We start from the raw sequence: 26,896 nt of genomic DNA, 5'->3' as shown, positions 1-26,896 counted from the left end.
AAAATCAGAGTTGTGTAATCCAGTCACATTTGCAACAAAATAATTTGACTGCACATATTTTGTCTTAAGCCTATTGGTGAAATGTGTGTTTGAAGTAGAGGTGTCATAACAGAGCTAGTATGATAGTAGCCTAATGGCAGCCAAATAATATCTTTCTCTTTGGTCACAGGGGGTGATTACACCAAGAGAAAAGCCCTCACTGGGACACAGCACTGTAAAACAACCAGTGTCATAGTAAAATGTTCATGAATAAACATCTTGATTCAGATTTCTTCATCACTGTCCTTTAATGGAGAGGTGTTACATCATTTGTGCGGGACAACACCTGTACACCTGTTCTCTTTGCAGCTAGATTAGAAAGGGAAATAATTTCATGGAAGATATTCTCCCATTTGTTTTTATTATGCAATTTTGTGTGTTGTTAATCAATGAAGAATAATAGTTTCTAATCTTTGGATGGATTTGAAGATACTGAAAACATGACCGTTGGAATAGCAGATCATTGAAATAAACCCTGGTTTGGTAAAACTTGATAAAAGTTTATTGTTCATCAAGGAAACATATGCATCTGTTCTCTCCAAGTATTACATGGTTTAATAAAGCAGAAACATAAGTGTCCAGATAATTACAGAGGCATTTAACTCAATAACCCAGCTTAAAATTACTACATAAAAATGTTCAAAGTCTTGCATTTTTCCCACTCGTCAAATTCATGGCAAACTATTTCAGTAACTATGATCAATCATAATGCAAACCAGCAAGTCAGTGCAATCACAACTGTACAATTAATATCACATTTTCACAAATTGCATTCCATACAGAATCTCAATCAATGCTTTCAGCACAAGTTGATCCATGTGAGGGAAAAGGATAGGCAAAATGAGATGTATAGACAATTCAAGTTATATTAAAGATATAGATGTTCTAAATCACTTGTTCTTACAACACTGCAGAAAATTACAGCAGAAAAACATACTTAATAGATCCACTTGGTGGACATTTTAGTTATTAATGACAAAATAATGTGATCAATTCAGATATGTACACAAGCAGATAAAGCTTTTCACCCAGGGCAACTGAAAATATCCCTTTCTACTAACAACCTCCTAACATTTCTGAGAAGACCTTTAAGACGCTTGTCCAGTTGAGTTCAGAACTCATGTAGCCATTTTGGCCGAATTCAAAAAAAGAAAACATTTATTCAGTGTTCCTGTTTAGATGTGTATGAAGTATGGGTTATTTTAGTGTCACACTGTTAACACTGTCTTGTGAAGTACATTAATCCAAATGTCCATTCTAGCTGTACAAGAATGTAGAATTTGACTTATCCTGCATGGTTGATTGAATAGGGCATTTTGCATCATACTGAAGTGATTGTCCCTTTGTATTGTAATGAATAACACACACACACTAGTTTTAAAGAAGCAGGGCCTGTGTTTCAGGATGGGCCTGAGGCGTACTGCTGGAGTAACTCAGAGTAACACATGTCACAAACATGCTCTGGGTTGATTGACGAGGGTAAAGGCAACTCGTTGGCCAGACAGCTCTCGCAGAAAACCCCATGGCAGTTCTTACACTGTCCCTACAGAAAGAAAAGCAGGGGTGAGACGCCGGCAGATCTGTCCACAACACTCATCACTAGTTGGTGTGTTAAAGCATGCACTATTTAGGCCATACAAACTTGATTCATTGTTTAACAGATGCCCTGCTTCACTTCAAATAATGTAATGTATACTGTGCCCACCCCTGGGTTTTGATCCTTACGAATAGCATGAGGTAATTACACCTGTCTCACCTTTCCTTAACCAAAACACCAATGACCTCAGCTAAGATCCCACTAGGGACCCCAAAATGATATCATAATATTTCTGATACTTTTCTTGTTTATCCATCTAAGCTGGATATTTGATACACTTAAAAAAAAAAATTAATGGAAATGAAATCCATTAGATAATCGAGTTTGCATGGCCTTACTCATGAAATCCCATTTTACAATTACGACCACTCAAATATATTTTACATAAACTTGCAACCAATGTTTAATAAAATAATGAAACCAAATACCGGTAGGCCTTTTGTTTTAATATGTCATCAAGTACAGTTGCAGCAGCTGAATTGGCAATTGAACAGTCAAATAGGCCAGTGTGTGATGTCACTTAACCAAATTAATAAATTTAACACTGAAAGCAGTCACACGTTGCAAGTTTACAGAAATATAAGCAATCAGTGTGATAGTGTCATTGGAAGGAAAGTAAACAAGGTCATTTTTAATTTAGATAACCAAACCAACGAAAGTGTCTAATTGTTAGAGCCCAGTACCTTAGTCTTTGTGATAGACTCCTCTTGTTCACACAAAGTACAGATTGAAGGCTGGCTGATCTCAAGGAATGACTCATCCTAGAGAAGACGCAGCTTCAGTTGATATTGTGTGCATATTAATCAGATGAAAATACAAACATGCTTACTGTTCAAACAAATACATCAAAATTAATAAATGCTTGAATAGAAGGAACATTTAGTGAGCAGTATAATTACTTATAAGTATAAGTACTTCATCATGTACATGGTTTATTAATGCATCCTACCTGTTCGTCCTCATTTTGTGACAATGACCTTCAAAACAAGAGAGGTACAAATCAAAACAATTGGCTGATGATTTAATCACTTTAACTGAGAAGAGTAGAGCTAAAAGAAGAAAACATGCTTCACTGTGCCATTACTTACCAGTATAGACACCAGTATAAACCTCCCTCATACTTACATGTTGGAGCCTAGACTTCCCTTGTCCTCCAACACTGTACGCAGTTGATCGTTCTCTTTCTTAACTGCCTCCAGTTCCTATGAAACAACAACCACAACATAACTGTATCAGCCCCTGAAGAAACATCCAGAACCCTCAACTACAGAATTATGTTTCTTAAATTAATCTAAACTCTTAAGGGTGAATATAAATGTTTGCAGTGTTACAGAGGAGAAACTAACTATATATAATGCAACACCAGCCAGAGGCAATGAAGAGCTATGAGCAAATTAATCTAGTATGTACTGTGTGTGATACAAAATAGAGTAAACAAGATGACATTTGGGTTTGACCAAATGGATGGATTTTTATGACATTTTGAGCCAAAAGGCATGCATCCAGACATTAATAATTTTCAATCTGCATAGATTACCACCACCCTCACATGGACATCATACTAGATGGTTTGAAATCATATAGCTGCAATTAGGAGTAATAACCCCTGTTTTGTCAAAATGTGTGTTGTATGAGTTTAATGTGAACATGATCAAAGTAACCCACATTATGGAAAACATTTGAGTTGGTGTCCTCCGGTAAAGGGGTGAGCCAGTGTTGTACCTTTCTGACATCCTCCAGATGTTTCCTGTCCCTCTGGGGTGTAGAGGGCTTCTTCTCCCCAGACACAGGGTCGATGTGGGGTCCACTCCTTCGCTCCCTTTCCTTACGCAGCTCAAGCTCCAAACAGGACCTGTGACATACACTTTTTCACATCTGATGTTTTGCACAGAACTTGCAAGTTATAATCTGATCAAAAACAAGAACCTATGTGGAGCAGTTATTCATTGGTCACTTCATAAATTGCTTGATGAAATACCTCTGTTTTCTCAGCTGTTCTGCCTCCAGCTGCAGACTTTCGATCTTGTCCCCAAACTCCTGTTTGAAAAGTCGGTTGGCCTCTTCAGCTAGATCCCTCTCACGCTCTGCCTGTTTGGATCTGGGTTGGGGTCACATGAACTTATGGTAAAATGAAAATTAAGAGGATGGGGGAGAGAGACCCAGTTTCAACAGGAAAAAAAGGGAACAGGGAAAGAAAAGGAGCTAAATGATAGCTAGCAGGAAGTTTAAAAAGGAGATGATCAGGGAAAAAACAGACATACCTTATCTAAAGAAAAGTGAAGCAGGCGCTCAGTTTGGTTTTGACTTTTTTTTTTATTATGCTAGATTTTACTACAGTTTACATCTATGTTATGTCCACATACACGTTTCATTTCTTGCATTTTGCACTGAGTATGTTATCATCCTGACCTGGACTCTCAAGAGAAACAGTAAAGCCTTACATTTTGATATGGATTGTTTAAGGGCATAATATCTTCACAATGATACAAATGGACAAAACCAGGTTTAAATTAGCTTAATTCCTTTTTAATGTTGTATTATAACAGCAGTATAGCCAATAGCATGAGTATTATTAGCAACATGCTATCAGCTTTAATAATGTAAGAAAATAATAAGAGATTTGAGCAAACTGAAACCTGGGTACATTGTCCATCTATCATTATATTAGCTAATATGTATCCATCTCTGCTGCAATAATTGTCCTTTAGTAGTCATGGGGTGAGAGTAGTTTTAGAACTGATTTGTAAAGATGTATGCCTGCCACTGTAGGACTTTGCGCTATACCAACCAATCTCTGCCGTAAGGGAAAAAAGAAAAGGACAGTATCTATTTAAAATGTTTGACCAAAGTACTGTACACATCTCACTTGCTAAAACTGCCATTTTAGTACTGCCAACAACATCTCAACTCCACTTATTCAATCATGTTTGATTACAAGTGGACATATGATACACTCTCCCTTTGTAAAAGCGTTACATTTTGGACATTACTTCATAAATTAACTCAGGCAAAAGTCAGCAGTGTTGCTAATCCGATTTAGCCACGCACTGTTACAACTGAAAGAACACAAGGACAGGGGCAGCTAGAGGGACTGCCTCAGTCCATACTAATCAAAGCTGATGCTGGAAAGCCATTTCAGGAGATTTGGAGGAAAAGGTTGTTTGTTTTTAACAGTTCATAAAAAGACAGGAACCGCAACATAGTATGTCAAACTGGAAAAGAAATACCCAGTTTAGCCATATCGATAAAGGCAAGGTTTTATGATTAGATTCGGAATCTGATGTATGAAACTATGATGTGTGTGTGTCGTCTTGGAGGGAGGAGGGGCCTATTGCTGCTTCTGAAGCAATTTCTCTGCGGCGGAATTTAAGTTTCTAGCCTGCTTCATCAAGTCTTTCTCACTTTTTTGGAAAACAAAGGAGGAGAACCAAGCGATGAAAGGAATGAAAATGGATAGATAAAACAAAAATAATAAGGGACAGAAGAGGAAGACCGAAATTACTGCAGGCAAGTGGCTTCAACTCAATTTTTAAGGAACAGAGTGAAATACTAGATACTGTATATACAGTGCCTTTACTAAGTATTCAACTCCCTGGACATGTTGTTGTGTTACAACCTGACTTTAAATAGATTTAATTAATTTTTTGGCCGCTAATCTACACAAAATACCTCAATGTCAAAGTGAAAAATATATACATATATTTTTTAAATGTTTACTAATTAATTAAAAATGAAAAGCTGAAATCTTAAGTCTTGAGCTCAAATTAAATGTAATTAAAATAAGTCATTCAATAAGTTGAATTGAGACCATCTGAGTGCAAGGATAACAGTTAATGTGATTTCTGAATGAATATATTTGAGAGGGTCTCTGAATTGCATATGAATCAATTACACATTATGCGGATTAGACTGTCATTACCAACTCCGCAAATGTCATAATTTGGTCTTGATCCTGACAAACTCACCAGTCCCTGCCAGTGACAAACATACCCATAACATGATGCTGCCACTATTCTTCAAACGAGCGATGATGCAGAAACTGTGCTGGATTTGCACTAAACTTAATGCTTTGTAGTAAAGCCATTTCCAGCCACTTTCTTTGCTGTATCACTTGAATTCATTGTTGCGAACACAATTATGGATGTGATTTGCTTTCTTTTCCGTTATTGTTCCAGAGCCTTCTACAGTCTTCAATTTCGAAATGTGTGCTTTTTTAGTCTGTGTCTTAAGTCGATATGCTAGGAGTTTTAAAGACTTAGGTCCTCCATCGTAATATTTCTGTTTGGTGTATGTCATTAATTTCTCCACTTCCTCTGTACGGATTTTATCCAACTCCTTATACTTCTTTTTTAATTCATTTTTTACTATTATTTCATTTGTATTTTTAAATTTGTCTTCCAAGTGTTGTATTTGTTGTTCAAGTATTTTCTGTTTTTGTTGTGTTTGTCTTTTCTTCCATGCACAATATGATATTATCTGTCCTCGTAGTACCGCTTTAAGGCCCTCCCATATAATAGTTGGATTAGTATCTCCATTGTCATTTATCTCTACGTATTCTTTTATGGCTTTATTGATTTTTTTCAACAAAGATCTTATCTTGGAGAAGTGAATTGTTTAATCTCCATATTTTTTCTCCTCGTGATTTGCTTTCTTGAAGGGATTCACTCGGTTACATTGACATTTTGTAGAGTTACTGATTATGTCTGATTGACTGTGATTTTTCCACTCAGCCATCCAATTTTGTAGATTTTTCTTCTCCCCAGGTCTCAGAAGCATTCCTGAGCAGTTCTGTTCCTCTCCATTTGCTCAGTTTCTAATGACAACCTGATCCACCCAGTGTGTAATTGATTCCTATGCAATTCAGATACCACATAAAAAGGAATCCAAAGATATTCATTCTGAAATCACGTGAACTATTACCCTTGCGCTGAAGACATTTCAGTTTTTCATGTTGAATTCATTGGTAAACATTTCTAAAATATCGGAATTTTCACTTTGACATTATGGGGTATTTTGTGCAGATCAGTGACAAAAAACATCGATTCAATCTATTTTATCTAGTCTGTAACACAACATGTGGAAAAAGTCCAGCAGGGTGAATACTTACTGAATGCACTGTACGTTCAAACACATGGGCATGGGTCTATGTGAGTACTATTTCAGTATGATCAATAACATCAGCAGTTTGTAGACAAAGAAACTAGAAACAAAGGAGGCACACGTCAATTAAATTCCAACACCTACAACTGGCAAGACTGGAGTAGGAGTAGGGTTCATAGAACTGTTAATACCAACTCGTTTACACATTGTACTGCCATAACTCCTATCACACTAGTATGCCGCTGAATGTATAACATTTGAATCTGCACAGTCCCTAATTTACTAATGTCTTTCCGTTGGAACTGTTAGAAGTAGTCCTTGTGCATAGGGCTGTATGGTTTGTTTGCTATCAAGGGTTTTGTTTGACATTTGTCTGAAAGTGAAAAATCAAGTCCCAGCATCATTCTGTTACTGTGGAGTTTCCCCATAACACAATTTAGTAACTCAATTGCAAAATAAAAGCAGGCATACGATTCTGAATGGAATGGTATATTTGTAAGGTGTTTTACATACAGAATGAATGGCTTTACAGTATAATGCTCAACAAATGATGGCTATGACGTATCTCAGTTAGGGAACTAAGTATCCCAAAACTTGGATCGGTGAATAGACCACAGCCAAAGTATGTGTGAGATCATGATGAAGTTGTATTTTGGGTGCACAATCCTTTTTAAACCCAAAATGCTTTGGTGAGCTAAGCATGGCATTGTGGGTGGTGAGAGTGTGGGCCCACCTGCTCTCCAGTAGTTTAATGGTCCCCGCCATCTGGTTGGTCTTCTCTTCCAAGCGAATAATGACCTCGCTCTTCTGTTTGCCACTGATCTCTGTGCTCTGTGGACGCATCCCCAAACGATACAAAGGCCATAAGGAGATGGTGATGATGTATGCAAATTTAAGGTGAACATTGCAAAAATCAATTGCTAGCAGGACATTCTTGACCTGTAGAATTCCAAACTGGTTTTGAATTAATGTGCAAGCCCAGTCTATTTAGAATGTTGCTGACTTCATGTCATTACGTGGGCAGAAGGATAACTGGAACTGTCGGACTGTGGAAGTGCATGCAGTGGTGCCTTGAGGATAAGATTTGTGACAGGTCAGGGGGTCAAGAATTTCACAGGCCCTAATCATGACAGAAGAGTCAGGAGTGGTCCTTAGGCCTCATCACATGTGACGTGCAGTGACTGTGATTGTGTACCTGTGACTGTGTACCTGTGACTGTGTGACTGTGTGACTGTGTACCTGTGAGACTCTGTACCTGTGACTCTGTACCTGTGACTGTGTGACTGTGTACCTGTGAGACTGTGTACCTGTGACTCTGTACCTGTGACTCTGTACCTGTGACTGTGTATTTGTGACTGTGTACCTGTGACTCTGTACCTGTGACTGTGTATTTGTGACTGTGTACCTGTGACTGTGTACCTGTGACTGTGTACCTGTGAGACTGTGTACCTGTGACTGTGTACCTGTTACTGTGTACCTGTGACTCTGTACCTGTGACTGTGTACCTGTGACTGTGTACCTGTGACTCTGTACCTGTGACTGTGTACCTGTGACTGTGTACCTGTGACTGTGTACCTGTGACTGTGTACCTGTGACTCTGTACCTGTGACTGTGTACCTGTGACTGTGTACCTGTGACTGTGTACCTGTGACTGTGTACCTGTGACTGTGTACCTGTGACTGTGTACCTGTGACTGTGTACCTGTGACTATGTACCTGTGACTGTGTACCTGTGACTGTGTACCTGTGAGACTGTGTACCTGTGACTGTGTACCTGTGAGACTATGACTATGTACCTGTGACTGTGTACCTGTTACTGTGTACCTGTGACTCTGTGACTGTGTACCTGTGACTTGTGAGAGAGTTGTTGGTTGAGGGAACGCAGGTCCTCAAGCTGCTGTCTGAGCTCCACCAGGGCGTCCTGTTTCTCACAGATGTCTTTCTCCAGCATCTTCATGGACAGCTCCATCTCCTGCTTCATCCCGATCTGCACCTCCAGCTCCTTCTCCACATCCTGAACAACCATTGGACAACCATTTTACAAACAGACTACAGTCCCAATCAGAATTAAGCCTCTCTACTTCTTCCTCTATAGAGTAGGAGGGGAACGAAGAGTGTAACTGACCAATCGAAGCTGAGTTTCCTCCTTGAGCTGCTTGCGTGCCTCACCCAACACCTGACCATCTGCAGATCCGTCTGCTCTCGATGCCTGGGGAAGACATGGCACACATTACACATTGGGTACTTTCAAGTTACCCAATATCAGTAGTGTAAATTAAAGATTTTGAACAACTGTTTTGCTACCTTCGGTCTATCTGCAAAACGGTATCCATCTCCTCCACCCTTTAACACACACACTCTCCCTCAAAAGGTATTCCCTTCTGATTCTATTCCTCTCCAACCTGGCAATTTAATTTGATGAGGAATCTTTCCTTAATTTGTAATAATAATAAAGTTATGTTTGTATCTGGGTAGAAGACAAGCTGAACTCAGTACTGAACTTTATAAACAAAGATTATTTATACACCATGTTGCAAATTAAATAATGGAACACCACCCTGTTCCCATTATTCTACACTTTTTTTTATTTGCCTTCACTGTGCTTGCCCCATAACTCCCTGGACACATGAACACCTATATGGTACATCATTGTTTTGACCTGGACGGTTGTGTCTGTCAAAACGACTATTTGCATCACAATGGATCGTTACCAAAAAATGTCATGATGGTTGTCATGATTCAGTTACACTGAATGTGTAATTAGGGTTATACACTACATATCAGAGTCCAGTGCATCCCTCTCAACGCTGCTGCAGGTGTGAGTTCACAGATGAGTCGACAAAATCATATTGCATTTTACTGTTGGTTATCGGTTCGTTTTAGAGGTATAGGATTGGCAAACAATTTAAGACAGACACCATTATGCGCAGATCCAACGGATTTCTTTTCTTTAAAATTTGTTTTTCAGATTTTATCCCTTTTTCACCCAATTTGGTAGCCAATTTAACCCAACTTAGCATCCAATTATCCCCTGCCTATTGCATGGGATCCGCCGCACGACCCCGTGGCCGGCAGTCCCAGAGGAGGGCGCCAGGCAGACTAGGCTGACTGGCTCCTCGAGCCCAGTACCGTTATTCCGGCACCCAGGGGGCGGTGTTGCGCGACGGATCCTAGTCCAGAAATACTCCTATACCCCCCTCGGAAGCGGCCGGCCAATATGCCGCTTCCCGTGTGCCTCGGCCATATCTGGATCTGGCGAGCCGGGATACGAACCCCGGCCCCGGTGGGCAGCATGCACTAGCGGCCAGTGCGTAGACCGCTACACCACCGCGGGGCGATCCAACGGATTTCTACGGTTTCATTCATACATGGCATATGTATTTTTCTTTACAAATACTATAGACAACCTTGCGACTGGACTCCAGTTGGTAGGAGCTCTCCTCCTTAACTCGTTCCACATCCTCTTGCAAGGTGATGATCCGGTTGTTTGCAACTGCAAGCTGAAGAGACAAAGTACATAGTGCACTTCAATAGATGCATCATTAAGTAATATGATGGTCATGCTAGATATTACAATTATTCATGTTACACTGTGATTGAGGTAGAAAAACCCCACCTCTTCTGTTAGCTTTGTGTTGGACTTTTCAAGCGCATCCACTTTAGCCTGGAGGTTATTCACTGATGCACTGGGAATTGAGAATACGTGACAGAATACGTTTGTCAAAACCAGTAACTAGGAATTAAGTAAGGAAAGATAGTTGTTTTAAGGGAAGCCTGACAGTACCTTAAATGTCTGTTCAGCTCTTCAACATAATTCTTCTGATCGAGAATTGCTGTGATCTGTCCATCACTGAAGTGTGAGAAAGATAAAGAGAGAAAAACAAAATATTGACAGCAGTTGGATTCAACGATTTTGGGCGGAATTTATAGGGGATCTATATACCATCCTCCCTATAAAACCTGGTGGCACAAAAACAGAAGAAGGATTTTTCCCCCAAAGTGAATCTTTTAAATTGAGAACATCAACATATATTGGCCCGTAAGTTACATTGAACTTAGTTTAGTAATTTTAGACTTAGCCAAACAGCTAGCGGTACTTTTCCACAATTTACTTCTGGGCTCGCAATCAAATTAAAATAACTTAAGGGGTACCCCCCTAACAACACTATTGGACCTAATTCATGCCTAAAAAAAGGTCAGTCAAATTGTATTTTGAGTAGAATATCCCTGACTAAATGCAGAGACAATAACAATGGCATACAGATTCCACAAAGTTGTACTTTGCCCTTGTTCACTCCCCTTCCTATCAGTCAAAGGAGCAGTAGACACAGCTGACTAGCTAGGTATGCTAGTGGGAGTGCCATAGTATTTTCCCCCATCAAGTCCTATCAGACAGAACTTTCTGTGAAAGCAAGTAGAAGTGGAATGAAACTCAGCCAATGATAAAGGCATAACTGAGGTTACAAGCCAACAGGAACTTACCCCTCTGTGCTCTTGCTGCTATGTCCCCCATCCTTCAGATACATTGAGAAATCGATAACCCCAACCTGCAGATGAAACAACGAGTTAGAAGAGTATATTTATTGCAAAAAACAACAACTATGTTTTAAGTGACATAAGACTTGGTAATAGCCAAATAATACAGAAAATTCAAGTGAGCCCAAGAAATCTTTCCTATGCACTTTTCCAGCACACTCATCTTTGACTCCTGATTAGCGCAATAGCTTTGTTTGTCTACTGTACTTCAACCAACAAGCTGTGTGTGCTTTGAAGGCTACTATCTATACAAAATAAAATCAATATAGACACTAACGGTATACGCTACTGTGTGCAACTGAGTCAACCTAACTTTTCAATTTATAGCGTTCAAATGATCTACTGCAATTCTCAAGATATCCCCTCAATACTCACCCACCCACGAAAGTTGTCTCACCGTTTACTAGCGAGTTTGTCTAGGCTTTCTTTCTCTACTACACTGCAGATACACTCCAACTACACACTCTACCACCAATCGCCCCCTACTGGATAACCGCATTGCATGAAAATGCATTTAGGAAGTACAGAACAAGATAATGACCTGAGAGTCCAAGTCTTCTCCCTTCATACAAAGGTTGGCGTCTATGACGTTTAGCCCCACCAGCAGCCCAGCGATCACGGCTCCTTCCTCCTCCATCATCAGAGCATTGGCCTCATAGAATTCACTAAAAGGTGAGGCAGACATTGTTAACCAGAACACTCACAGCACTTGCAATAATGGAACGGTTGTGGTGTCGTTACGTAAACGTATGTCTGGTGTGGTGCTGTGCCAACCCACCTGAGCAGATCCTTTCTGTTGATGATGGTCTTCATGTAGTCAGACAGCTTCTTCTGCATCAAGGCCAGGCGCAGCCAGGCCCGACCTCTTCCTAAAGGGGTTCTGTGATATAGTATAGGTTTTAGACTCATCAGATATAGACTGATCTAGTATAGGTTTTAGACTCATCAGATATAGACTGTGATCTAGTACAGGTTTTAGACTAATACGATATAGGCTACTTCTGTTCTGAAAAAGTAAGGAATGATGTGTACAATAGTATAAAACCTTACACAACAAAAAACACAGTGTAGTCATTCAATGGACCATCCTACTCTACTTTTTGAGTACTACTCAAACTACTTTCTGTCTTCATGCCCTTATGAATTCTTCAGGACAACATTAATGGTTATCCTACTGTATTTGCATTCTGTTACTGGATGTAAATCCACTTCAGTTACAGTAGATCAACAACCAAAAGAGATAGGCTATTTTCAAACTCAAGCCATCATATGATAGGCTATTTTCAAACTCAAGCCATCATATGATAGTCAACTCACTATGTAAATGAAATAATAAATAAATAAAAAGAGGGAGTTTTCAGGGTTATTCCATTGCCGAACTTCTGCTTCTACTTCTACTGCTGCAGTTTTTAAAGTAAACGTGTATATTTCAAGTTGGAATTGTTAGAAGTATTCTTTGTGCGTATAGTTGTATAGTTTGTTCATCTTTGCTATCAAGAGTTTTTGATTGGCTTTTTATTGTGTGTTGTTTGATTTGAAAGTGAAACATTGAGTCCCAGAGTCTGTTGGAATGCATTACCATGGAATTGCCCTTCTACCACCTACAACAGGGCTTACATATCTTGATATATCGAAGATATACATCCAATGAGAGGAGGACATGAAGGGGTTGACATTAGGAATAACAAGCTGAACCTAAAAGCTTACTTGAGGCCAGGTAGGTCTTTCACACTGGCAGTAATCTCTCCCGCTTCAGGAGTCAACTTTTCCACCAGCTCCAAGGCCCCCCAAAACGACTTGTTCTGGCCAAGGAAGGTCTTCTTGGCTACAACACATGATGGGGAGTCAAAGTTCAGCGTCACCAATGATGGGGTTCTGAACATGATTTCATTTCATGATTTCATGTTAAAAATAAAATGGCCCATTCTAGGTGATTTGACTCTTTTATCCAATTAATTTTTCCAAGCAAAGTACACTGTCCCCCTATATCGGATATAGCCTACAGCGAGAATCAACTGCTTGTAGTGATCTAGAACAGAGGGACAGAAACATTCCTACTTTACTTGGCAGAATGCGATTCCTGTAAGAGAAGTGCACTGCGAGAATTGAGCCAATACTTGGACTAAATGATGACCAAGCCATAGCATCCATACTTTTTAAGCCGTGCTTCAGACAATGCTCCATCACCACAAAGAACTGCTGAAGAGGTGCGTAGTCCGAGTCCAGTGTGCGGCCCAGGTTGAGCGCTGACTCGATCAGGCCCTTGATGCTCAGCTTGGCCATGTTCATCAGGTTGAGCCTCTCGATGGCGATGGGGTCCTTGGGATCTGGAGACGGGAGAACAGTACAAGGCAGAGTCAACAAACAACCCCTGGCACAGAGGCACGGGTCGCCATAGCAACAACACTGGCTGAGGTCTGGCAGCAGCACATGGGTGTTAACCTCAGAGCTGAGAAGGCAAGAAACCTAGCAACATGTTGGCGATGTGCGACTTCAGCACACTGAAACCCTGAGGTGGAAGCCAACTTGTACGCAAAAGAGATTAATTTGCCATGTTTCTAATGATATATCAAGTGATATATATCTAATGATATCAAGGCCTAGATGTCATATCAACTGCTTTTATCTCAAATATATATTTCAAATCAAGATAATGTTTCAGAAGTCTTTTACAACTTAATTTAGCCTATATCACAACATGAAGGGGATCCTCAAAAACTGTCCATCATTTTGTATCAATTAGTGTGGCTAACTGACTGGAATTCAAGTAATGTGAAAGATGTTGTCATCCTGACAGGACAGAAAAGGCTGTAAGCACATTCTATAACTAAATCATGTGTCTAGATAACCCTCACAGGAGGCCTATAAGAGTGACAAACCATAAACATAGATAAACATAATAAAGGTTTCACATTGATACTGCATAACGGATGGCTTATGTGGAGATATAAAAACAATGAATGACATCAACTTCACCTTCCATGCCGATCTCTAAAACAGACCCTCCTCAATCCTGGGGCTATTACTCCTTTTCAAAGGCAGGCATGTCCCCATCATGACATGGATGTAAGCCTAGGTACAGACCCTTCCTCAAGCAACTAGCCTACAATATACCGGAGCTATATGTGAGCTACATGAGTGACCTCTTAATAATAATGAAAATGAAAAATGAAGAAGCAGAAGTGGAAGCGACAGTTCTCTTTCTCTACTTACCGTACTACAGGGCTCACCTTTTAATAATGCAAAAATGCAACAAAATAGCTACACCTACAGCAACAACGTGCCTTGCCAATATCTTTGGATCTGAGACAAGGTCAGCCAGCTAACAGCTCTTCTTTTAACAAGACTGTTGAAGCTTGAAAGTGTGTAGACAGAGGTTGGAAATTTAACCACAGGCCTAATCAGAGAGGTGGGCGAGGAATCATTTCAAAAATTGTGAGACTACATTCTGTCTACAGAGACATGACAAAATGGTAAAATAATAATAAGTTATTCCAAACGACATCTCTTCAACACCTCTATGTGGTAAACCACAAACGTTTCATGGTGATTTAGGATTGTCATACCAGATTTTAACAGGCTAGACTCGAGCAATGCAATGTAGCTATACACATCATATCAAACAGTAAGCCCTTGTTGTGTTGTTGTGTATTTCTCCAAGGAGCCAGGCGATTTGGTACCGGTTTGGCAGCTTGTGTGGGTATACCTGGCAGAGAATTCTCTGGCATTGTGCTCAGACAAACAGGCCTAGCAGCAGGGCATGAGGCCTTCAGTTTGGGCCCAATAAAGCACCACATTCTTCAGGAAATGGAGAGAGAATTAAGTGCCAGAAGACAGAGAGAGAGACTATGATACACTGTCTAGTATATCATCTCTGTCTAAAAAAATAGGGGCAGAAGACTAAGAGAGAAATGGAGAGAAATCAACACTGAGAAATGGAAAGGAAGATTAAAAGAAAGGCTGAAGGCAAGCTGGTTGGAGCAATCATATGGAGGTGGATGAGAGATGTCACGTAGCGCAGGCAGGGTTGGTTGGACCATAGAGAGACAGAACATTGTTCTGTTCTCTATGGGTTGGACGGCCAGAGACGGAGCCAAGGTGGCCCAGGCGTTGAGATGACCCCCGTGGCAGGGAGTGACTGGAGGCGGGAATGGTAGGAGCTGAACTGGGACGCTGCAATACGCACCTTTGAACTCATCAAGCGTTTGCATGTGCTCCACCAAATCTGTGAAATCCTCCCATGAGTCTTTGCAAAGTGCAATGGAAAAGAAAAACAGAAAACAAGGATAGTATCATGCATACCATGGGTGTAAACAAAGGCAACCGTAAAGGAAACAGGGATGTAGGCCTACTCAATGTGAAGATATGTTTTCGTCAGAATAGCAAGTACTGGAATAGCCCCACCTAGCTTAACGAAAAGCCATGTCTTAAGGTGGATTTTTGGGGGGCATATCAGTTAACCCAGAAACTCACACAGAATCAGATGAAACCTACAGGGAAACCAAAGGGATATACTTTGTGTGACTCTATACACGAATCCTTGCAAAAGCATGGATATGGAAAATAGCCAGTTAGTCAACTGGAATGACTCCCATTTCCCTGGATGACACTGGGATATCAGGCATGACTCCCACATCAGGGATCAGTCTGATCAAATCAGAAAGTCATATTCATACTAATCCTCCAATGCCTATTAGGCCAAGACTGTATGTTCACATAAACAAGACTTAATTCACAATTTCTGAGCACTATCTTGGCATAGGCGCCCTTTCATTGTGATACATAGGCCTACATCAGGCTCTTATGTTCTTCTGCCAAATAAGAATTTTCATTACTTAACAAACAAAAGTGAAATCAGAAGATGATGTAGGCCTAGGTCTAGGGCATCGTTTCTCAACGGGGGCGTTCAGACAACATCGGGGGGCGCTGGAACCAGGGTTCGACAGTGCGACTGTTTTGGTCGCATTTGCGAGTGAATATATTTCTGTGCGACTTGGAAATACATTCAATCGCACCAGTGCGACAAAAAAAAAATTATATATATATATTTTAAAGCTGAACTACTGTCATGCGCAGTCAATCTTATGTTCGTTAATAAGATCACAGCGCATCTAGACCAATGCAATCCTTTGAAAACAGAAGGAAAAAAAAACAGACACGTGACCCGCAAGCACAACAAGCGCGCATTTACATTTGAAAATCCTGTCAGAAAAAGACCGCTGTTAAAATGAATCCGATTACGGCATACTTTAGCAAGGCTAATGTTAGCACCGTTCCAGACAGAGAGGAGGTAGAGGGGGGTAGTGGAGTCAACATTACAGCTGGAGACGAGAGTGACGAAGAAAACAGAGACGGGGAAAGCGAGGAGGAGAGCGCCCGGTCAGAAAGTGTGTCAGGGGAGGGGGAAGGTCATTATCCACACGGTGATAATGGCGGTGCCACTGCCAACGCGAAGTCTGGTCTGACAAAAGTGACAAAGGTCTACAGGTACAGTGCCGAGTGGCAAACATCTTTCCCGTGGCTGTTGCTGAAGGAAGGGAAGATGTATTGCAAGTGGTGTGTCGCCCACATGAAGTTAGCTGGAAAGACCGCGTTTGTGTCAGGAGACGCACAGCTGAAACGCGACACAGTGAAAAAACATGGTCTGTCTCGCAAACATGTGAAATGCAGGGAAGCTTTCATGTCAGCTCAGAACAAGCCCCTTGAGAAAGCTGTTGGACGCCAGAAGGCTAGCTCCAGTGAGGAAATTAAAAGACAGCTCAAGTTAAATTTTAACATCGCTTACTACGTGGCAAAAGAAGAGATCCCATTTATTAAATTCCACAAATTATTCGCCCTTCACAAGAAAAATGGCGTTGAATTAAATCCAACCTATAGTAATGACAAACGATGCGCTGACATGATCGGGCAGATAGCGGATGCCATGAGAGAAGACCTTGCTGTGAAGATCAATTCCGCACACTATTTCGCCTGGGCTTAATTATTTATTTATTCATGAATCATTTATTAATAAATGAATATTCTTACTTCCCCTTTACATTGTGTGAGTCTCCATTTTTATTACGGCCAAGAGCCGGTTATGATAATTCTGATATGTTATGATTATGATAATTTGTTGGCGTCATACGAAAATTGCGCAATTTTCATTGTGCTACTGAAATTGTTGGTGTGCTACTAAATTTTTTGACATGGTAGCACAGTGCTACCTGGGGAAAAGGTAAGCGTCAAACCCTGGCTGGAACAAATATTTTTTAAAGGGGGGCGTTGAGGTGTTCTTGGGGGGCGTTCACACATAAAGTATTTTTCTCATGAAAAACAGCTGTCAGCAGTGTTATTACGGGTACGTTCGTAAATGCACGAACGGTCAGTTCGCTCGGACAAACCGTCTTTTCAGTCAGAGCACCCATCTCTGAGCGCTCCCAGAGCGCAGTGTTCTGAACTTGGCCGGGCTCTGTGACGCAGACACACGTAGCGCAGCGCCCAAAAAAATAAAAGTGAGAGTGTCATCAAGAAGATTAAGCTAAAAACTCAGCTAGCAAAGGCAGAGCTTTTGATAGTTTCCAATGTGTCTGGGTAAGCTGCATTGTAGAAGAATCTTGACAGTTCATGTACAGTGCAGAAATTGCAATACTATGCTAGTCTACGAAAGAACCCCGGTTCATCCCATCTGTAATGTCATGTTGACCATGGATGCACCATAGCTAATGCTAGCACAAGCCAACTTTCAACCCTTGCCATCCTTTTCTTGCATAGCACCCGCAAATGAACACGGAGTGGAATAGGCTATATAACTGTAAATAGTTGATTGTCTTTGGATTTAGCCAGTTGGCGAAGATTTATGAGGAATAGGCTATTTAATTTGTGTTGCTCATCTAACAGCGATACGGTGTTGTTCAATTTACGGTCTTGTTTAATTTCTATGAGTGTTTTCCTTGTAGGCTATGCTTGAGTGACGTGTTTCAGTTTGTAGGCTCATTGTAATTGTTGGCTATAAGCGAGAGAGAATATTTATTATGTTAGTTTTGATACTCAGTCCATGTCCCCGCCGGTGACGTAAGCCTGTCGTGCCAAATACTCCCTCCCCGCGTATACACACTACCCTCTGCGCTTATGCGTTCGCTTCGTTCGCTTCCTTTCAATACAGCTTATTTAATTTAAAATGAGTGCTGCAAGCCCCGCGGTGGCGTAGCGGTCTAAGCATTAGCCACTAGTGCAAGCTGCCCACCGGGGACTGGGATCGAATCCCGGTCTCGCCAGACCCGGATATGGCCGGGGCACACAGGGAGCGGCATATTGAGCGGCCGCTCCCAAAGGGGGGTATAGGACTATTTCCGGACAAGGATCCGTCGCACAACACCGCCCCCGTCTGGTGCTGGAGTAACGTGTCGGGCTCGAGGAGCCAGTCAGCTAGTCTGCCTGGCGATCTCCTCTGGGGCTGCCGGCCACGGGGTCGTGCGGCGGATCCTACGCAATAGGCAGGGGATAATTGGATGCTAGGTTGGGTGCAATTGGATACCAAATTGGGTGAAAAAGGGATAAAATCTGAAAAACAAATTTAAAAAAAAATGTTTAAAAAAAATGAGTGCTGCTAATACCATACCACCATACCAGAACATCGCAGCAGGAACAACCTATCTAAAAAAAGCGATCGTATTGTAATAAACCAGTCCGGAAAGTTCTCTGTCGCTTATCCTACCAATAATCTAACCTGGAGAAATCAGCTACGAATGTCCCCTCCCCTCGCAGGTTCATCACAGTATATTACATAAATGTATTACTGTTAAGTGTTGTTGTGGATGTTTTCCCTAGTGCCATTCTGAGTTTAGCATTGCGATGTGTTCGTCTTAACGTTTACAAACTAAAATATACGATCGCTTTTTAGTGATATGTTGCTCCTCATGTGATGCCCTGGAAACGAACACATAAGCACTCTGAACAGCTGTCAACGTCTTTTGTTGCTATAGGAAACCACTACTCTGTCTGCTTGCGATTGATCAGCTGTCAGCACTGTTATTACAGGTACGTTCGTAAATGCACGAACGGTCAGTTCGCTCGGGCAAACCGTCTTTTCAGTCAGAGCACCCATCTCTGAGCGGTCCCAGAGCGCAGTGCTCTGAACTTTGGAAACAAAGTCTAATCAAAAAATTTATAAATATTAGCATCATAAAACAGTCTGTTTGTATTCTCTGATGTTGTCTGAGTTTGTTTAACACTCATAAACAGCATTTTTATTCACATTCACATGGCTTTTCTGCTCTCTGGTAAACTAATGATAATGATATTCCAACTGCCCAGTTAAATCAAATCTATTATTTGGCATTCAGTGACATGCTTTTTAAATGATATAACACAGAATATTAGTCAACATTAAAATTCAGGGAAGAAAAAAAGCCAACTTTTTTTGATGGGGGGCGCCGGTAAGAGACCTGGATAATGGACAGGGGGGCGCTGGCCCAAAAAAGGTTGAGAACCACTGGGGCCTAGGCTACGTTATATACAATATTCAGACGGTTGTGAAAGAACTGGAACAAATTGGCTAGACAAAATGTCAACAACGCATTAGTGACAGATATCAATGCACATCAAGGAGTGGATTAATCATTCACGCAATCATTTGCACATTAGCTAGGCTAATAATTCCAAATACTATTGCCGTTGTACAGAACTAGCCTAAGCATAGGGCTTTGGAGAAAAAAGGCTCTGTACTTTTAGTTCACAAAGCTACTGCAAAAACTGCACTGTATTTTAGAATACTCCATTGACCAGACCAACTAAAAAGGACCAGACTGTAGAACTATTGATTGATTTTTTTGGATTGAGAATGTTTATTTTGGTCCCTTATACAATTCACAATACATGTATTAAAAAAAATACACAGTCACAATACGTAACAGGACCAAAAAGGTGTAGGCTGAAGCCATGGCTTATTGCGCCTACCCTTGTTACATGCATGTTTTCTTTCCCCATGAGTGCATAATCAAAAACAACAACAACATTTCACTTGCTCATCTTAACAGAAAACTCAAAATATTTTCCATGTTATAGGCTAGGCCTAGTAATATGAGAAGGGAGTAAAATAAGCCTAAATCAGGGATGAGCAACTCATAACTTAACTGTTGAATACAGTAGTCTAACCTAATCAATTCAAGCCATAGCTTTCCTGCATATATGGGCCTCTTCCAAAGACAGTTTTCGCATCCTATGGGGAGTATCCATTCACCAAACAGCTGTTGGTAAGGATCAGGAATACCCTAAGGACATTGGGCCCATCTTCTCCCTTTCCATCCGTCATCTTCCCCAACCCATCACCCCATCACCCACATTGTATTCCTTCCTTGAGTGTTACATTTTCATGAAGCTTTCTGCAGCTTCAATTTGTTGGAGGCCAGGGGTGATGTTGTGGGCTGCATTGAGGACAGGCAGATGGACAACTTTTACCAAAATAGAATAGGCTACAACATCAATGTACAATGACTCTGCATTTTCTTGCCAACATATGTTCTGGGCCTACAAAGATTAATAACTAAATAAATATATATATATATGTTTGTACTCCTCAAAAAAACTCCTCAAATACCAACAGAATAATATTTCAGGGAATGTTACCACATTTTGTACCTTTTCTTTTTTTGGGGCCGCTACACACACAGGTTAGCTGTGTTGCTCATTCCACAAATGTGTGATCCTTACAAGTTGTACCTCGTTGCAAAGGTCACTAATCAGGCTTTCCAACGACATGAAATACAATACCAATAATTGGTATTATTAAAGGAATAATCGACCGAAATAACGTTTCCGAACTTTTTTTTGAGGAGTTTATATCTAATCTGAATTATACTAATTACTTGTAATGTGCTAAATGTGTTAGCATTATCATCAAACATTTTGTATTACCTATTACTTGGGGTAGTGGTGGCCTGGCCTAGTGGATATAGTGAGTTGGACTGGTGATCAGAAGGTCATGAGTTCAAATCCCACCTGGGAACACCACCACTAGTGTGCCTTAGCCCAAAGTTACTCCAGGGAGACCGTCCCTGTAATCTCTAATTGTAAGTAGCTGTGGATAAAAGCATCTCCTAGCCTAAATGGTAAAAATGTAAATCTTGTTACTAATTTCAATAATAACAAATTAGCCTACATTCCTTCCTGGTTTAACACAGTCAAGCAGGTTAAGTCCTAACCCTGTGGGTCTGTAACACAGTTAGTCTTCAAACCCTGGAAAAAGTCATTTGTTACACTACTCGTGACATTACTTTTGCAACAAAACATTGCTGGTACTTACTCAACATAAACAATGTCAACAACTCAACATTACAACGTTACATAGGTCTACACCACCACAAGTAGCCTAATAATTACAGACCAGATCAAAGTAATGGGAGTCCTTCCCAGTTCTGTTTTAGACGCTTCTGCCATTCTTTTTATCTCCCTCATTAAAGCAGTTAGTAGTATGTGTGTGCGTAAACAGAAACTAGACGAGTGGACAAAAACAATTAGATGCAGACAGGTTTTTTCTCATATCACTATACTACGTCACACAGTAATCACAAATATTTATGTGGACAGTAATAGAAAGGGAACGATTACAACCTATTTATTTGATCAGTACTATTATTACCCAAATTGGAATAGTAACTCAGTTACTGCAAAAAGTAATATTATTACTGTAGTGCATTACTTTGTAACGATAAATCTTAGGCCTAATTCGTTTTGACAACAAGCCAATTCAATATGACAATTATAATGTTATCTAGACTATCTAATGTCAAATGACAGTGTGGCCAACATCGTGGCATGAGGCAGTTTACTCTTTTTGATCTCTCCATATGACAATTAATTCAAGAGATTATAATATCTGAAAATCTCTTACAAGAAGGCTAGGCTACAACAAAGATAATATTTCTATATTGTATTACAATTACTATGTTTTAGTACACAGAGTAGCCTTATACAGTAGAGAGATTCAGATAGATGAAGTCCCAGGACATAATGGACATTATTAGCACAGTGCTTTTCAGTGTATCAGCAATCAGGGAAGGGAGGCGAGGGGGCTTGATAATTGCATAAGTTGTATGCCATGATTTTAATTTATTCTAAATCACGTTAAAAACATGCTGAGGCAGTGGAGGAGGACAGGGATGGTATGAGACACGGTCATTCATAAGGCTGATACAGTAGTAAGGAGGATTTCTTGATTTTATTTTTTAAAAGGAGAGTGAACATCCAACCTCCCTTTGGTATTTTATCTAAACAGGTATGAAGTAGCCTAGATGCGGATAGAAAAGGGGAAACAGTAGGGAGGGGCTGACTGAGGCAGGGATTCAACTCTGGTCTTAAGCTATAATCGCATATGTACTCATGATGATATTGTAAGAATAACTTGGGGCCTTCAGTGCTGTGTTTAAATAACATGACTGGGGCAGAATGTGCGGCCATTAAGCAGAGAGAATTTGCTAAACAAACAAATTTGTCTGTGGCAGCATAGAAATGCAAGACGCTGCGGGCGGGTCAATTCTAGGGAGAGGGGATGGCCTTGGAGCTGGTGGTAGGCTACCCACCGTCTGCTGAAACACCTCATTAATATGCAGCATCGTACCCCTTCTCAACATAACTCCTAAGAACACAGCTTTAGTCCTCTCAATTTCAAAACTAGCATTACCAGGACCCACCAGGGCATGGCACTCGCCTGGATCCACACCAGTGTGTGCTGTGCACTGTGCAACAACATCGCCTTACGCACTAGCCTAGCCGCCACCTACCTTCGTGGGCTGGCTCTGGGTCTGGGGTGAGGGAGATATCGTTGAGCTCTCGCAGGCAGAGCCATTCTCCATCTACTGACACGCGAAAGTTGCAGAGGTAAATGGTCTCCCGGGCGGCCTGCGTGATCTTGTCAGTGGTTGGGGTTGGGGCGTCGGTCTGAGGCGTCAGATCAGACATGATGACTCAGCTGATGAGGCGATAACAACACAGGGGGAGAGAGTGCAGCTCTCTCTCCAGTAGGCCACGCGCAAAGAGAGGCGGAAAATGGAGAGGGGGGAGAGGAAAAAAGCTCTCACCGCTCCGCCGGAGCTGTCTTCACAATACAATAGGCGAGGGAATGAAAAGACCAAGAAAACAATGGGGAAAAAAGAGGACAAGAGGAGGAAAGGCAAACGGCAGTCCTCAGTAGGTCTTAGAAATGATGCTGCTCTTCTTTTCTCTGTGCCTCCTCCCCCCCTCTTCTCCCTTTACGGATGAGTAAGGAAAAAGAGCTGTCGTCTCAACAAAGACTGCCCTGCCCTCTCCTCCTCTCCTACTTGCTGTGGTCTCTGCTGCACAACCTAGGGATTTAGAACGCTGGGAGAGCACTGCCCGTCTCTGGTGGAAATCACAACGCTCTGGACAGCTCAGTCCTGGTTCGCTCTAATTGGATTGGCTGTGCGCAGTCAGTACACTGGGGCGGGTGTTCACCAAAATGGTGGACTAATGAGCTGGGTAGGAGATCAAGTGTCACGTGAGCAGATGGTGCATGCGTAAAAAAAGGAGGGGGGGTAGTACCAAGATGTGGCCCATTTGATGCTGGTGATGCAGGGGAGGATCCATCCATCTCTGGAGCATCAGTACGATGTCCTTACGAGGCCCACTTATGAAATGCGTTCAGTGACTCAAACATTTATGGTAGTAGAGCCCAGGTTTAAATCTATGATAGGTGCAGAAATCAAATCAAATAAAAAGACCTAATAGAAAATTGTGAACATCAAAGAAATAGCCTAGCCTAAAGCGGGGGGGGCTGTATTATTCTGTAATATTCTGTATTATGTGTATTCCCTTTCTTATATGCTTTTTATATGTTATAACATATAGCCAACCCCAAGCTGATTCATCCTTAGTGTGCATTTGCATTTATAAGCAAATATTTAGCATCCCCCCCCTGACTTAACACCTGACCCATGGACACTCATGCCAATGAGCCAGAATCACAAGACAGCATTTCCATAAAATATCCCCTTTTTCCACCCTGCTAGTCAGTCAGTCAGTCAGTCACACTACCTACTGAACTCAATCAACTACAGTGCCATTCTGTATATTCTGGGTATCCCTTCTCAAAAACCAGGGGCCCTAGTAGCTGCAGACCATTGATGTATGAGCTTTGTCTGACATCTAGCTATAAATAAAAGAGATCCATATTGCACACGTCCCTGGTGGAGAACAAACAAGTTTGGCGAGCGACTAAACTAGATTATAATCTATATGTTCAAGAAGAAGGAAAAGATTGAAGATTCAATGTCAACCCCGTGCAACACCAGCTTTAAGAGCAGTTCCGTGTTGCAGTTTCAATACTATTGTGTTAAAGGTTATATGTACTTAGTCAGAATCTCAGTATCAAGTTATGATCATGAACATGTCATAGAATGCTGAACATTCTCCATAGTAGTGACCTACATTGTAGCTATGGTAGAGAACTAGCAGGCTATACGTTTGTCTGTCTGGCATTACTTTAACCATCAATCTCCTCCTAGCTAATACAGGACAGTCCGTACAGCTAGGTGACTTTGGCGAGCATTACTGAATTGCTCGTTGTCACACTGACTGCAAATCACAGTCAACGTTAGGGTGTTCGAGTTGTTGACATCAAACCAGCTGGCTAAAGTTACTTAGCTAGCCCAGAACTGGGCTGCGTTCGTAAATGCGCCCTGAGAGCGCCGGAGCGCACACTGGGTTCAACGTCATAAAGGGGACCAAGTAATTTGATTGGACCAGAGACATTCCATGAGTGCTGATCAGATTTACAGAGCGTATTTACGAACGCATCCCACTGGCAGCTAATCTAGGCTATTCAAGCCAGTCAGCTAGAAGCAGTGTTACTAGCTAGCTAGCCAGCCAGCTGGCTAACATAACCACATGATTGTAGAGTCTTTTTTTTTTAGAATTGTACAACATAGAAGCTCACTCACTTTTAGTCTTCTTCGTTCTCTCAATTTGGAAGTCATATTGCGCCGGAGTGGGAGAGGACAGTCCTGTCTTCGAGGAGAACCGTATGTTCGCAGAACTCAACGCCTCTTTGAAATAGATGACCGAGGTCGGGGAGAAAGTCTCCTCCGGGCTGCTAGCGAGGTGTCCGTTTTTATCTAGAAAATGTGATGTCCCACCAAAGTCCCCAGACGCCGAACTTTGTGAAACTTGTGAGTCCTGGAGACGGTCCGGTGCTGACATGCCCTGCTGCTCCGCCATCTTCAGCTCAGAACATTCATGTGACTTGTTCGAAGAGACAAACAAAAACAGAGCAGCACTACAGGGTTGAAAGACCTGAGGTTAGCCGCTACGGACTCTGGCTGAAGAGTGATTAATGCTGCCAGGTCGAACCTACATTCCAGTTACTCAGCAACTCTGCCACAGGGGCTTAAAAGTTCACTAGCCGAAGCATTCTCACCCAATAACTCAGCGCGAATTGATTTTCCCCACCGGTACTATGCCAGAAAGAGAGTTGCCTCGTTTATCCACTAGGTGTCGCCACAATCACAATCTAAATACAACTGGTAAAATTGCTTTCCCAGAGTTTCTGTAAATAATATGGCTTTACCCTTAATCTTCATCTTACAGCAGCTATGGGTCATTCTATGATTCCAAACATGTAATATCCTAGATTACGTTTAATATCTCCTAAATACCTTTATGAGAGTACCCTGCTTAAAAATCCATCTTAGATCAGCTTGAATTTGATGTTGCGTGGTTAAAGAAGCTGGTCAGTGTTGGTCGTGTTGATCAAGCTCAATGTGGGCTGGTCGGGCTGGTAGACCATCTGAATGTTAGCTGGTCAAAGCTGGTCAGTGGCGTTCAATTTGCTGGTCAAGCTGGTCGACCAGCTAAATGTTGGCTGGTCAAACTGGTAATGAGATGGTCAAGGACCAAGGTGGTCATCCAGCTAAATGTTGGCTGGTCAAGCTTGATGATGGAACAACCAGGCATGATAATCGCTCACCGTTCGGCGAAATTCGCTGTTTTGAATCCAAAATAGGTGACTTACCTGAATATATATAGATCCGACTCCCAGCAAAGTCAAAACACACGAAAATCTGCTCTCACTACCTTTTCCAGTTGAACTATTGGAAAAGGTAGTGAGAGCAGATTTTCGTGTTTTGACTTCGCTGGGAGTTCGTTAAAAATGCCTTTCCACCAAAGAACCGTGGAGTCGCGGCGTGTGAGCAGGCTGACCGGGGGGGGGTCATACAATATTTGTATATTAAAGGCAACGCCGTGGCAGTTGAACATAGACTAAACTATTTCAATTCTGACATTGTTTGCAAAGTTACAAGATCCTTACATCCCGCCATATGTTTCAAAGGATGCGAAGTTCGAATGTACTGGAGACGTGACAGGCGCGTGAGACTGCCATATATATCTGCCATATATATCATACCTCCGTTTTATATGTATTTATCATCACATTTTCCAATATAAAACTAGATTGATAGATTAGTAGATTGATTGATTGATTATCCCTACTGAGACATCTACTTACCCTCTACCCCCCAGTATAGTTTCTACAGTGTCATAATGAGAGAATAAAAATAAATAATAATTATTTTAGTAAATTATGACTGGCCCCGGGCCCAAGTCAGTGTTTCCTCCAGGAATTTGTACAATG

At 41.4% G+C, this 26,896-nt stretch overlaps 1 protein-coding gene across 1 annotated transcript; it reads right to left on the bottom strand.

Annotated features, from left to right (window-relative positions):
- Window positions 1-321: 321 nt before the first annotated feature.
- On the bottom strand, window positions 322-25,667 carry rufy3 (RUN and FYVE domain containing 3). The gene is made up of 18 exons (XM_080532796.1): window positions 25,206-25,667; window positions 13,425-13,598; window positions 12,979-13,096; window positions 12,050-12,151; window positions 11,813-11,936; window positions 11,218-11,282; window positions 10,520-10,585; window positions 10,352-10,421; window positions 10,143-10,235; window positions 8,861-8,944; window positions 8,582-8,749; window positions 7,470-7,567; window positions 3,615-3,734; window positions 3,359-3,488; window positions 2,762-2,838; window positions 2,586-2,613; window positions 2,320-2,397; window positions 322-1,582 (listed from the first exon to the last, which is right to left on the bottom strand). Exons 1-18 carry the CDS (start codon window positions 25,480-25,482, stop codon window positions 1,439-1,441), a joined length of 2,016 nt encoding a protein of 671 aa, XP_080388922.1. The 5' UTR covers window positions 25,483-25,667; the 3' UTR covers window positions 322-1,438.
- Window positions 25,668-26,896: the final 1,229 nt, after the last annotated feature.

Source organism: Nansenia antarctica (assembly GCF_963989245.1).
Source record: "Nansenia antarctica genome assembly, chromosome: 5".
NCBI classification, from domain to species: Eukaryota; Metazoa; Chordata; class Actinopteri; order Argentiniformes; family Microstomatidae; genus Nansenia; species Nansenia antarctica.
The sequence above is the reverse complement of the archived record's forward strand: the minus strand, read 5'-3'. Positions and strand labels throughout refer to the sequence as shown.